General features: G+C 44.7%; 1 protein-coding gene across 1 annotated transcript in view; it reads left to right on the top strand.

Moving 5' to 3' along the window:
- Nucleotides 1–13,881, top strand: part of TMEM255B (transmembrane protein 255B) — an 822,789-nt gene that overhangs the window by 176,232 nt on the left and 632,676 nt on the right. Inside the window, exon 2 of the mRNA XM_069204634.1 lies at nucleotides 8,297–8,439. Coding sequence (XP_069060735.1) covers nucleotides 8,297–8,439 — 143 coding nt within the window. The remainder of the gene's footprint in view (nucleotides 1–8,296; nucleotides 8,440–13,881) is intronic.

The following is a 13,881-nucleotide window of genomic DNA, read 5'->3' as shown; positions in this document are numbered from 1 at the left end:
GGTGCCTTAACCATGCATTTGTGTGCTCTTGGCACATGCGCGCTTCAGGCACATGCATGGTTCAGGCAAGCGTGGTAACGCTTCCACAGCTATGCTAAGCGTTGCTCCGGCCACATAGAAAAGGCTGTTTCCCACCTGGATGTACTTCGACAGAGGTGGAAGGCACTGATGACTCTAAGATTCATAATAAATCAGTAGAGTGTGGCCAGATTTGGCAGGTAAATGAGGTGTATTTTTCTGAAGAACTTGTGATGATACATAGGCCCGGAATTGAGTAGTGGCTCGTGGCAGCTGAAGGGGCGGGGCGGCGCGAGGGAGGGGGAATAAACATTTATTTAATTTCATTAAAAAATTAAGACACTTTTCCTCGCCAGCACCTCTCCGTCGCCAGGTGCTTCAGGCAGAGGCTCCCAGCCTGCCCTGCACCAATCCTGACGCTGCTCAGGGCAGCATCAGGATTGACTGGGAGTACCAGCCAGGGCACTCCCAGGCAGAGTGGGAGCCTATGCAGGATCTCTCAAGCCCAGCAGCTGTGTTGCCGGGCTTGAGAGAGCCTACTGCACATGTGTTTGGCTGGCCCGAGACGGCAGGCCAAACATACATGCGCAGTGAGGGGGAGTGCTGAGCACTCCCCTTCGCTGCTCTTCACCCCGTGGCCCGCCCCCTTTACCAGAAGATTGTTTTCTGGTAAAGGCTTTGCAGTTGCCGCGGCTGGCAGGGGGGCAACCCTCCTCCACCCAAACGGTGGAGTCGCCACTGTCGGAGTTACTAAAAAGTAACACAATGCAGAGAGAAAACAAGCTGGCTGTGTTGGGTAATAGGGAAAGAGCAGAAATGTGCCATGTTTGCAAAGATTTGACACATTTCTGCAGTCTCCCTCAGCTGGTGCATTGTGTGCTGCCTAGCACCAACAAAGACACCCTTGCATCACGGTGCAAGTGTGCCTGTGTTACGAGCAGGATTATTTTTGTGAAAGAACCGATACCTTCCTTCACAAAAACAGTCTGTAAAGGTATATTCTTTTTCTATGTGTGCTGCAGAATGCAGAACACATGGAAAGAGGAACTAACGCTATTTCTCCTTGTTACGCATGGGTCTGAAGGTGTACCATGGTGACGCAATCTCAGGTTTACTGACCTTAGTAAATCTGGGATTGCATCTAAGTCAAATGAGTGGATGCATGGGAATGACTCTACTTAATTCCTGCAATGTCTCCTTAACGCCAGGTAATGCAAGGCAGTGATATGTGCTGCCTTGCTTTACTCTGGATTTAGTAAACCACCTAAGGTCGATTTCTGGCTTAGTAAATCCCGTTTAGGAGCTTGCATTGTCTTGCGACGCAAGGACAACAAAAGCCCTTAGTAAATGTGGGCCAGAATATTTGAATTAAATCTTCTGTGGTCATGGAAACATATGAAGGGATGAAATATGTGTTCTTGCTTTTAGGGTTTCAGGCACATTCTATCAGCCTGATGCGGGATACTTTGATATTTTTTTATTTCTGATTCGGGTAGGTAAGCATGCATTCATTTTTTATCCTGCAAAACAGTACTGAGTGCTGCAATAAAGGAACAGGGCAAAATCGCTAATCTTTGTAATATATAGCTTGATGCTCAAAGAGCCCACACAAATTAACAACTGTACTCTTATAAACTGTTCGAGAAGTTTCCCCAGTATCACTCTCGGCACCAATGCGTAATAAACAAACAGCAAACGTGAATGCACAACGTACACTTGGGTGAAAAGAGCTGCAACGTTACAAGGCCCTGCCGTCCATTTGCCTATTTAAATCCTCAAAAAGCTATGATTGCTGGAACTATCCTTAGCTTTAGTTCAAGGTCGACGATCTTTTCTTTGTCTGTCCTTTGGCGGAGAAGCTTTTATCTCCTCATAACACTGCTAAATGGAGATGGAACTTTCTTTTCTCTCGTCTTGCAACGGGGTCGCCTGTTCTTTATCGCCCCTCTGAAATTAAATGTCACCACGGAAAGATAACTGCTAGCAAGCGCCCTCTACCAGTGAAAAGTGCGTAAAAACAACAGGCTGCTACATTGTGATATATCTTTCCTGCCACGCGTGACCGGTTTGGTTCTGCCCTGTGAATTGAAATGCTGGGGGACAATCAATGAGCGTGCATTCAGTCCGCTTAGTTGGGTGCTGTAATTTTAGACGGCGGTGCCAGGGAGCACCGCGACAAAACCGAAAAGAGTTCCTGTGAATGCTTACATACTGTTTACAAGAAAAAGCCCCCCTGCACTCATACAGCATGTGTGTGCCAAGTAACTGGTGTCATCTTAGTCATTCAACCGTCACAAGTTTCAAAGACTTGTCCGTCATCTTGAAAAAATTGAACCATTATGTCCTTCGCTGCCAGGCCTTTTCCCCCTCCCTGTGCAGCCTTTTTTTGGCTATTTGGGGCAGTTCGCGCTTAGGCCCTCATAACCTTTTGTTCACATAAGCTACCCACGCCAAATTTGCGTCCTTTTTTTCCAACATCCTAGAGATTCTAGCAGTACCCAGACTTTGTGGGTTCCCCTGAAGGAGACCAAGAAATTAGCCAAAATACAATGAACATTTTGTTTTTTCAAAATAATGGGAAAAAAGGGCTGCAGAAGGCAGCTCGTGGTTTTTCCCCTGGAAATGGCACCAACAAAGGGTTTGCGGTGGCAAGATCACCATCTTCCCAGCTTTCAGGAACAGGCAGACTTGAATTGGAAAACCCAATTTTTCAATACAATTTTGACATTTGACTGTGACATACCCCATTTTTACTATTTTTGTGCTTTTAGCCTCCTTTCAGTTAGTGACCAAAATGGGTGAGAAACCAATGCTGGATCCCAGAAAGCTAAACATTTCTGAAAAGTAGACACAATTCTGAATTCAGCAAGGGGTAATTTGTGTAAATCCTACAAGTGTTTCCTACAGAAAAGAACAGCTGAATTAAACATTTTTTTTAATTGAGGTGAAAAAAACAGCCATTTTTCTCCACATTTCACTCTGTAACTTTTTCCTGCGATGTCAGATTTTTGAAAGCAATATACAGTTACGTCAGCTGGACACTTTTGGTTGCGGGGATATATAGGGCTTGTAGGTTCATCAAGAACTGTAAGTACCCAGAGCCAATAAATGAGCTGCACCTTGCAATGGGTTTTTATTCTATACCGGGTATACAGCAATTCATTTGCTGAAATATAAAAAGTGAAAAATAGGTATCAAGAAAACCTTTGTATTTCCAAAATGGCCACAAGATAAGGTGTTGAGAAGCAGTGGTTATTTGCACATCTCTGAATTCCGGGGTGCCCATACTAGCATGTGAATTACAGGGCATTTCTCAAATAGACGTCTTTTTTACACACTGCCTTACATGTGGAAAGAAAAAATGTAGAGAAAGAAAAGGGGCAATAACACTTGTTTTGCTATTCTGTGTTCTCTCAAGGCTCAGCCAGCACCTGGGGAAACCTAGCAAACCAACGCATTTTTGAAAACTAGACACCTAGGGGATCCAAAGTGAGGTGACTTGTGGGGCTCTGACCAGGTTCTGTTGCCCAGAATCCTTTGCAAACCTCAAAATTCGGCCAAAAAAACACTTTTTCCTCTCATTTCGGTGACAGAAAGTTCTGGAATCAGAGAGGAGACACAAATTTCCTTCCACCCAGCGTTACCCCAAGTCTCCCGATAAAAATGGTACCTCACTTGTGTGGGTAGGCCTAGCGCCCACGAAAGGAAATGGCTCAGAACACAACGTGGACACATCACATTTTTTCACAGAAAACAGAGGTGTTTTTTGCAAAGTGCCTACCTGTGGATTTTGGCCTCTAGCTCAGTCGGCACCTGGGGAAACCTAGCAAATCAGCGCATTTTTTAAAACTAGACACCTAGGGGAATCCAAGATGGGGTGACTTGTGGGGATCTGACCAGGTTCTGTTACCTAGAATCCTTTGCAAACCTCAAAATTCGACCCCAAAAAACTTTTTCCTCTCATTTCGATGACAGAAAGTTCTGGAATCTGAGAGGAGCCACAAATTTCCTTCCACCCAGCATTACCCCAAGTCTCCCGATAAAAATGGTACCTCACTTGTGTGGGTAGGCCTAGCGCCCACGAAAGGAAATGGCCCAAAACACAATGTGGACACATCACATTTTTTCACAGAAAATAGAGGTGTTTTTTTACAAAGTGCCTACCTGTGGATTTTGACCTCTAGATCAGCCGGCCCCAGGGGGGGCAGAAATGGCCTAAAATAAATTTTCCCCCCAACCCCCCCGGGGAGCGACCCTTGCCTACGGGGTCGCTCCCCCTGCGTGACATTGGCGCAAAAAAAAAGATCCCCGGTGCCTAGTTGTTTCTGCCCCCCTTGGGGGCAGATTGACCTAAAATCGTCCGATTTGCCCCCAAGGAGGTAGAAATGGCCTAAATAAATTTGCCTCCCCAACCCCCCCGGGGAGCAACCCTTGCCTACGGGGTCGCTCCCCCTGCGTGACATTGGCGCAAAAAAAAAGATCCCCAGTGCCTAGTTGTTTCTGCCCCCCTTGGGGGCAGATTGACCTAAAATCGTCCGATTTGCCCCCAAGGGGGGTAGAAATGGTCTAAATACAATTTGCCCCCCAGGGAAGCGACCCTTGCCTAATGGGTCGCTCCCCATCTCTAAAAAAAAAAAAAAAAAAAAAACACACAATTTTTTTTAGCCCTGGCTCCTAGGGGTTTCTGCCCCCCCCGGGGGCAGATCGGCCTAATAACAATTGGTCTAAAATAAATTTGCCCCCCGCCCCCTCAACTCCCCCCTCGGGGAGTGACCCTTGCCTACGGGGTCGCTCCCATTGCGTGACATTGGCGCAAAAAAAAAATCCCTAGTGCCTAGTAGTTTCTGCCCCCCTTGGGAGCAGATTGACCTAAAATCTGCCGATGGCCTAAATACAATTTGCCCCTCCAGGGGAGCGACCCTTGTCTAAGGGGACGCACCCCATCTGTAAGACAACAACAAAAAAAAAATCCCCGGTGCCTAGTGGTTTCTACCCCCATTGGGGGCAGATCGGCCTAATTAAAATAGGCTGATCTGCCCCCCAGGGGGCAGAAATGGCTTAAAATAAATTTGCCCCCCAGGGGAATGACCCTTGCCTAAGGGGTCGCTCCCCTTGCGTGAAAATTGCGGAAAAAAAACAAACTCCCTGGTGTCTAGTGGTTTCTGTCCCCCTTGGGGGCAGATTGGCCTCATAAAAATAGGCCAATCTGCCCCCAAGGGGGCCAGAAAGGGCCTAAATATAATTTGCCCCCTCGGGGAGCGACCCTTGCCTAAGAGGTCACTCCCCACCTCAAAAATACAAAACAAAACAAAAATAACAACAACAAAAAATGATCCCTGGTGCCTAGAGGTTTCTGCCCCCCCTAGGGGCAGAAAAGGCCTTAAAAAAAAATGCCCCCCCTGGGAGCTCCCCTTGCCCAAGGGGTTGCTCCCCTTGTGTGAAATTCGCTAAAAAAAAAAAAACTCCCTGGTGTCTAGTGGTTTCTGTCCCCTTGGGGCAGATTGGCCTCATTGCCCCCTATGGGAGCGACCCTTGTCTAAGGCGTCGCTCCCCACCTCAAAAATATAAAACAAAAAAAAAAAAAAAACCAAAAAAAAAACCTCCCTGGTGCCTAGTGGTTTCTGCCTCCCCCTCCCCCCGGGGGCAGATCAGCCTAATTATAGGCCGATCTGCCCCTGGGGGGGGGAAAGGCCTTTAAAAAAAAATGCCCCCCCTGGGAGCGACCCTTGCCCAAGGGGCCGCTCCCTTATGACAATTTCATTTTAAAAACAAACATCCCTGGTGTCTAGTGGGCGGTTTTGACAGCCGGATTGCTTTCAATCCGGTTGCCAAAACGCTGAGAGAGACTTCAAAGGGAAGGAAATAACTTTCCTTCCCTTTGAAGCCTCTCTTGGCCTCCCCCACGTGATCGGAAGAGAAATGCAAATAATTTATCTTCTGATCGCTCTGGAAGCTCATAGGAGGAGGCCTTGTGACAATCTGCGCGCGCTCGCACGCTGATGTCACAGGGGGTGTGGGGGGGGTCGGGGGTGGAAGGGGAAGGACTTCCCCTTCCATCCCTGCCTTGGGGGGGTGGAGTGGAACCCCACAGAGGGAGCGCTAGAGCTCCCTCTGGGCTCTGTGCCCAGTATGTAATGGTTACGTCCTGGGAACAGCAGCACTGTGCCTCAGGACGTAACCATTACCTCCTGGGCACAGAAGGGGCTAAGACATCAGGGCTAGAGGAACCGAATGATGTTTATTGTTTTCCTTTCGAGGAATTCTAGATTCAAATGGAATGTACGGAATGACAAATCTGATGATCACAGAGAAGTCCTGGGTATGCATTTGTGCTATTGCATGTCTTGTTTGAAGTCAAGTTCTGGTAAATGAGACACAAGTCTTTACAATGCTTTGAGAGTTATCAAATTTGAAATACATCTTCATGATGTTCACATATTTAGGCCCTTATGTCGAGTTTGTTGATAAAAGGTAAGATATTTACCACACCCGGTAGATAAGGATACCAGAGATTGTGGTATTTACCAGGTGTGTGGTATACTGGTATACTGGCAATTTTCGGCATGGCATTGAACAGTTTACAGCATTGTTTAACATAGATAACTATACAATTAAATAATACATCCTTTTAATCCCTTATCTAGATTGATATTGTTTGCTTTGGTGCTCTAAATGTATTTGCCCTGAAGAAGGTGGCTTGAGAGATTACAAGTATATTGGAGAGTTGGATCCACCGAAACGCGCGTCGGTGAAGGAATACTGAATGTTGATTTTCTTATAAGAAGACAAACAATGCAAATACGGGAGCTAAGAATTGTCATCCTTTTATAAAAAAAAATGGAAAATCAATAAAGTATAAGAAATATGTGAAAATCTGGATACAAACTTTAGAGACTTACAGAAAGTGGCAGAATATAAACTCTTATTACCCTATGTGGGAAATATATGTGGAACTGCCACTATTGAGAAAGGACATCTACCTCCATATGAGGTGCTTGTGTGTTTATTTGTAATTGTATTAGTGGAATTATTTTTCAAGATTTATTTAAAATATTTTTTCAGATATATATAGGATGTTTTTTATTATATGATAACTGTTTGGTCTGTGTTTGTCTATATATGTTGTTTGATGTCTTGCTGATTGTCGACTGTTGGGTTTATGCTGTTTGTCCTTTAAAGGAATTATCATTTGATTTATGTCATTTGTTGTTCAGTGTCAGGCTTAGTATTTAATTTTGTATTTTTTAAATAAAGTGTTTTGTCTCTAGTATATATCAGAACAATTGATGTTCATTTTTTTTCTTATAAGATAGGAGAGTTTCACCTTTTGTGAATTGAAATTTGTTCCCTGGAATTCTCTCCTGTATCATATCAGGGACCCCTCTATGTCTTTTTCTGTAAATACCTCGTGATACAACTTTTTCTTTAGAAAACGAGGAATTAAATGTGGAATTCATATTTAATGCTGTAAATATTGCATTTTCACCTGCTGAAATGTATCACAGTGCATTTGCAGGGAGTGTTGGTGCAAATCTTCATACAAACATCAATTGGTCATGCATCATAATTTATTTACTACTGCACTCTTAATCAGAGCCTGAGGGCTAGATGCACGACCCAGAGTTTTGCAACTCATTTGCGAGTTGCAAATTGCGATTCGCAAAACCATATGTACAACAGTGTACCTCACATTATTTGCGATTCCCAATGGGGTCCTTTAAAGGAAAACGCGATGCATTTCAAAAACAAAAATGAAAAGTTTTATTTTTATTTTTTCAGAGCAGGCAGTGGTCCGTGGGAAAAATGTTTCCGCTACCATTCACAAAGGTGAAGTAGTCCCATGGGAACCCCTTCCTGTTAGCGAATGGGTTAGCACCAATTTGAAATTGGTGCTAACTGCGATTGTTTTGTGACCGCATTCACGGTCACAAAACAATCATACATCGCCCCTTCCTAATTGCTTCTCGCAAACCCTATTTGTGATTTGGTAAAGAGATTTCTGAATCGCAAAATTGGGTTTGTGCATCACCAAATGCTTTTTTCTTGTTACAAACAGCCCAATACTGCGAATTGGGACGTTTGTGACAAGAAAAAAGCTTTGTACATCTGGCTCGTAGTGTGGCTTCTTATCTGCACTTGAGTATTCCGTAACACATTGGAGCATTATTTATAGAAACCAAGGGATAGTCTGGGTACTATATCCAATGGCTAAGGAAGCTGATTTGTATACAAGTTTAGAATGCTTGCCATAACAACTAGTCTGTCTGTTTCATTGCAGGAAATTTTACAAAAAGAAAGAGGAAATCTCTTTGGTTCGCCATTTCCCTACTGGTCGTCTCTGTCTTCATCCTGACCATAGGCCTTGCAGCAACCACAAGAACATCGAACGTAACGGTCGGCGGTTACTATCCTGGCATTATTGTGAGTGCCCTACAAATATATTTAAACTTAACCACATTTCAGAATCAGAACTACTGTTGTGCACCAAGCTGTCTCAGAGAATGGAAACATTTCAAAGTAAGCATTGTTAACTAAATTCAGCTAGGCTAGACTCCAAATGAGAAAAGTTGCATTCGCCAGCACTGCTACGTTACTTCCCTACCATTGTTTCACTATCCCGGTTCAGAGGACCATACGGCAAGCAGGAGCTGCTGGGCCCAACTGTGGGGGTTGAGTCCTTTTACTGCTGATGTCCCGGGCCAATTATAGTATTGACTCTAAGCAACCGGACCAAGTACCCCTTCAGCACTTCATTCTTAGTTTTAGTGAGGTTTGAGCAGTACAAGGCTTCTGAGGGTGTGGTGGTAGACACGGGGTGGGGTGAGCACAAGCTCACAACTCAAAATACATTCAGCAGCAGCAATAAATGACTGTCCAGTCAAATACTTGCTTTAATGAAAAAAAGGAGTATTTTATATGTACACAAAATGCAAAGTGACATTCACAAACAATACGCACAGTCCCCTGAGGTCAGAGGTGTGTTATAGGTAGGTCCCTTAGTTCCACTCTCTTCTCTTAGCAGTAGTGGGTATTCTCCAGCAACACAAAATGTTGATGGACGGAGTGTTGAGACTTTTCAAACACTCACCTCCATTCACAGTTCTGGGTTTAATCCATCGTTCTTTTGCTCAACATGCCACCCCCGTTTGGACCTAACCATTTGCAAATCAGTCTTGACCCTGTTCCCCGTGGGAACAGTCCAGCCTGAAATGCCAGGCCTGGTCCTCCCTGGACCGGAAACAAGAATCCTAGGACCGGTTTCAGGGTATCACTCTTCGTCAGCCAGGCTACCTTGAATCCAGTGGTACAGTGGTTATTCTCCATTCACTATAGGGGGTTGTCGATGCTCCTCTGATACTGGTGAGTTTCTTTGGTCATCTCCACAGGTGGGGAGGGAGGTATGATGCTCCTGGTGCTGGTCCTCAGTCATGATTTGGGCCCGGTCGGGTCACCACAGCATACCCCTTCCTTCGAGAGGCTGGAAGCCCAAAGCATCCCTGGCAAATTTTGGCAGATCAGCATCTGTACGTTGCGTAGAGAGCACAGCAAGTGAGCTTGACCACTATAAGGGAGGTTGGGGGTGTAGGGTGTTCCCTGGAACAAAAAAAGGAAATAATGGCAAAAATGGTTCATTTTACAACACATTTGTAATTATATATTCAATCGTATTAGCTTTTAAAGCACAGTAAATGATGACCTTACAGTGCACCAGCGCATGACAGTTTATTTGAGACCCTTCAATGATTCCCTCATTATCACCTTCCAACAGTGCCCCTCATCTCTTCATAGCCCCTCTCACACATATATTTCATTTGTTTTATAGCACCTCTCATATCAATGTAGGGGTTCAGACCACTTTACCTCACACACACATAGGAGCAATGAATAATACATATGTAAATCGGTGTATAGAAAATGTTACATAAAATAAAAGGGACTGTGAGGTGTAGGATTCACGTCATACATTGTGGTAGACATTTTTGAAGAGTTCTTGTTCTAGAGAAGCAGAAACTCAAGATTCAAAATATAACACAGTGTTCAGGGTTGGCTTTACTGATAGGAATTTATTTCTACCCAAACACACCCTTTTTAGCAACATCAGAATAATGAAAGACTGGGGAAAAAATTAACTTTCTAACCTGAACCATGCAGTTTGCATGAGGCTTTTTGATGACAGATCATAGCTCACTATGCCATATTACGATTGTAACCTATGAACTGCACAGTAACAAAAGGATCTTTGTGACAAAAGCAGTAACCTTCTGAGCTATGCACATAACAGAGGTCTGTGATCTGCATGGTAATAGTTCTTTGCAGGAGACATCTTAGCCCTCTGCTCTACCTTAGATTAGTCAAAAGAGCCACTAGACTAAACTCCAATCTCTCTCCAGCAGGATGAGTAATCACCAGAGTTATCTTGACACTTCTGTTGTTGCCTGTAAACTGCTGGATATACAAGGAAATTTGCAGAGAGTGCTTTTAAAACCATAACAAATTTTTAAAGACAGAAAGGCTGGAAATGAAAGTGAGTGATGAGTGGATTATACTGGCCTCCTGACTTTGTTACTGGGGCCCATATTGCACCACTTCTGCAAAACCAGCCCGTAACAAAACCGGCCCCCATCCTTCCAACCTACAGTTGTAAGGCCAGATACCCAAAATGGCCAGTCACAACCAGACCACAGTCCTTGTCTTGTCCAGGTGGCCCCCTCTGACATACAAGGTCTCCGTTCCTCCACTACACATGGCTATGGCCATTTTGGCACAGCAGCAATTTTCACAGTGTCCTCCTCCTCCTGGCATATGGGGTCACTGACTTGGTTCCACACACGGGCTATGGCCCGATCAGCATGGCAACAATCTTCATGGTGGCACCTCCTCTGGCATTCGGGGGCTGCCAACTTTTCTCTGCACTCTTGCAACAACCCGATTGATACAGCAGCCATCTCCTCACACCTCTCTAACAGGATCCATCACCAGTATCCCCCACTGAATCTCTCTATCTCCAACACACTCCTCCCTTCAGGGGCACACTTGTCTTGGCAAGCAGGCAGTTGTTGGTGCTCCATGCTCCAAGGACAGGCGGTCTTGGATCCCTGGATAGCGTCTCCTCACCCAGCTGGGAGACTGGCAGGCCTTTGACCCCTGTTCCTGGTCACAGGCAGAAGCCTTTCAGAGCTTCTCGTCTTTACACAACCCGACTGGCTGCTTGACAGTTGACATTTTGGGGTCTTGAGCTTCCTTTCTTATAGTCCATTTCCAAACACCAAATGTGATTTAGATCCCGAGTCTTTGAAGTTGATTTTGGGAGTCTGCTTCATTTTAAAGTGCCCTCCCCTCTGCCATGCCCTTCCTGCAGAAAGTAGCCTGTCACAGCAGGAGTGACTCCAAATCTAAAAGCCCCACAACACAGGCTATGGGAGTGAGTAGAGGTTCACTTTGGCATGTCAGTTGCAGTGATATGTGTATCAAAGGGTTACTCCAGGGTTTTGTCACGGCTCTTTATGATTCTCTTCTCAGCCCCATCTCCTTCTCGAGATGTGCCTTGACCCCTTCCGAGTGGCCTGATTCAATGAGCACTCTTAAGTGCACTGTATCCCACCCAGCTTACAGGAATGCACCTTTACACAAATCTGTCTAGGGGGATCCTTCTACCTCCTCTCCTCATGTGCCTCCAGTCAGGCCTACGTCCCCCAGAATGGAATAGGAGCAGCTCATCCATAGGGGCAAAGGGACGTTCACCCCCCTACTGCGAGCCAATTAAAATACATTCTCTGTAACTCTATTCCCTTTACGTCCTTTTGGGATCGGGCCATGGATCTCTCTCTCTCCCAACAAGTAGTGGTGAGTAGGACAACAAGCTTTAGTTGTTTTTCACTGAAATGTGCTTCTAAGATTGGCCTGCGTTTTGGTGTGGCCAGCCTGACATGCGCAGTTCAGGTTTCCATATTCAAGGCTAACATCAAACTGCGAGAGCAGAGACACAGCCACATTTGTGTTCTCTGGAGTGTTGCCCCAGACAATCCTAGCGACGCTCTTATGTTATAGAAGCAGCATGAAAGCAGAGCTTGAACTGGCTGGGGTGCTCTGGGCTTATGTTCCCCATGCTCAGCAAGCACATCTTTACATCCAGGCAGTGTGAGACGGGAGGATTTGACCTCAGGAGCATAACTGTTTACATCTGAATCTCAATCAAGGTATGGCCTACTTATGGCTTTAAGGTAAATTTAGTACAGTCAGGGCCTGATTCACAAAGGCAAACTTAGACCTGAAGTCTAACTTTAGACCTTAAGTCTAACTTTAGACTTAAAGTGTAAGTTTAAACTTCTGTTCTAAAGTTAGACTTCAGGTCTAAACTTAAACTTCAGTTCTAAACTTAGACTTCAGGTGTTGGTTGACCTTTGTGAATCAGGCACTGTATATGCTACATAAAAAAAACATATGGCAGAAGTAAATTCTATTCATAGATATCTTAGCAAAAGTATTTAACTTTCCACACCCTCACTCTAAAATGTATCAGCTGGCATTGAAATGGAACCCAGAGTCTTCCAAGCATTGTGCCATTTACAGACACACATACAGCCAGCACATGCATATAGCATACATATTCTGCAGAGCACTATATCCTTCATCTATTGTACCTTCACAGGCAAACATACACCCAGTGCAGTACATGCACTGCACAGCACTGCATTATCTCTGTATATTACCGTTTACAGGCACACATACACCCAGCACATCTGTACCACACAATGTTGCGCAGCTGTCCACACCAAACCAGTGTAGGCTAGCGCGTTAAGCAAAACTTTGAATAAGTGAGCCTGAAGGCCTCACTCCAGTGACACAGGTAAAAAGTAGCTGTTCACACATACTGACCACTGCTCTGCATGCTGCCGCAACCATGCTGGTGCTTAAGCCTGCTAAATTCAGTAGCCTTTAACCACTATGAGGGTAGCGCTTTGGGTACCCCTTCTGCTCCAAAAAGTCTGCAATCCGTGAGACAGGCCTATGCCATGGCATACACGCATGATCCATGTGCACCCATGGCTACAAAGATCAGCATTAGGGATCCAGACACCATTATAGTTGTGACACTCAGGGTTGGGGTGCTCGGCCACCACCATGCAAGGGACTTTTCCATCCCAGTACATTGATTTTAAATGTTCAGCAAAACTGTCCTTTTTCACCTGATCAGTTTCTAATGTATGAGACTTGTATGGCTAGCTTTTAAAGGCACACCTTTGGTAAGTCATCCATTATGAACAGTACCCTAAGTTTCAATTTGTGTGGAAACAAGAGTTTGTGTATGGATGAGAAATCTGTGTGGTGTGAGAATAACAGCATTGAATAAATATCAAAATGATTATTCTTAACAAGATAGTAATGGCAATAATACTGCACCTCCTAGTGCAGTCCAATAATTGTTTCTTATGCGTAATTTTAGCTCACATTTGGTGCACAAGTGGTCAACTCGCCCTACTACCTAAAGGCAAATAGTGTTGAGTATAAAAATATTTTTATACACAATATGCATAAGTACAGAAGAGACCACAGCACTCATGAAAATCAGTATTCGTACATAGTGACAGTAAAAGTTGGTACAAAGGGTCCAAAATGTAAATTACAGTAGTCTTCTTGATGTTCCAAAAGATGATTTATTAGATTCGGTAAGGCACAGCCAACACGTGTGCCGTCACACAGTGACTTTTTCAAGGCTAGAACTTGGTGAAGCATCTGTTCATCAATCACATAGGACTAGGAAACCGTTGTGCTGGTAGTAAATGATGGTGTTAGGAGTAATGAAGAATGTGTCCTGCGTATGTTGAGAAAGTGGTCGTCAAACAAGTAGGAAATCAGAGGGCC

The sequence above is a fragment of the Pleurodeles waltl genome, chromosome 8 (genome assembly GCF_031143425.1).
Source record: "Pleurodeles waltl isolate 20211129_DDA chromosome 8, aPleWal1.hap1.20221129, whole genome shotgun sequence".
NCBI classification, from domain to species: domain Eukaryota; kingdom Metazoa; phylum Chordata; class Amphibia; order Caudata; family Salamandridae; genus Pleurodeles; species Pleurodeles waltl.
Note: the sequence above shows the minus strand (reverse complement) of the source record. Positions and strands in the feature narration are given on the sequence as shown.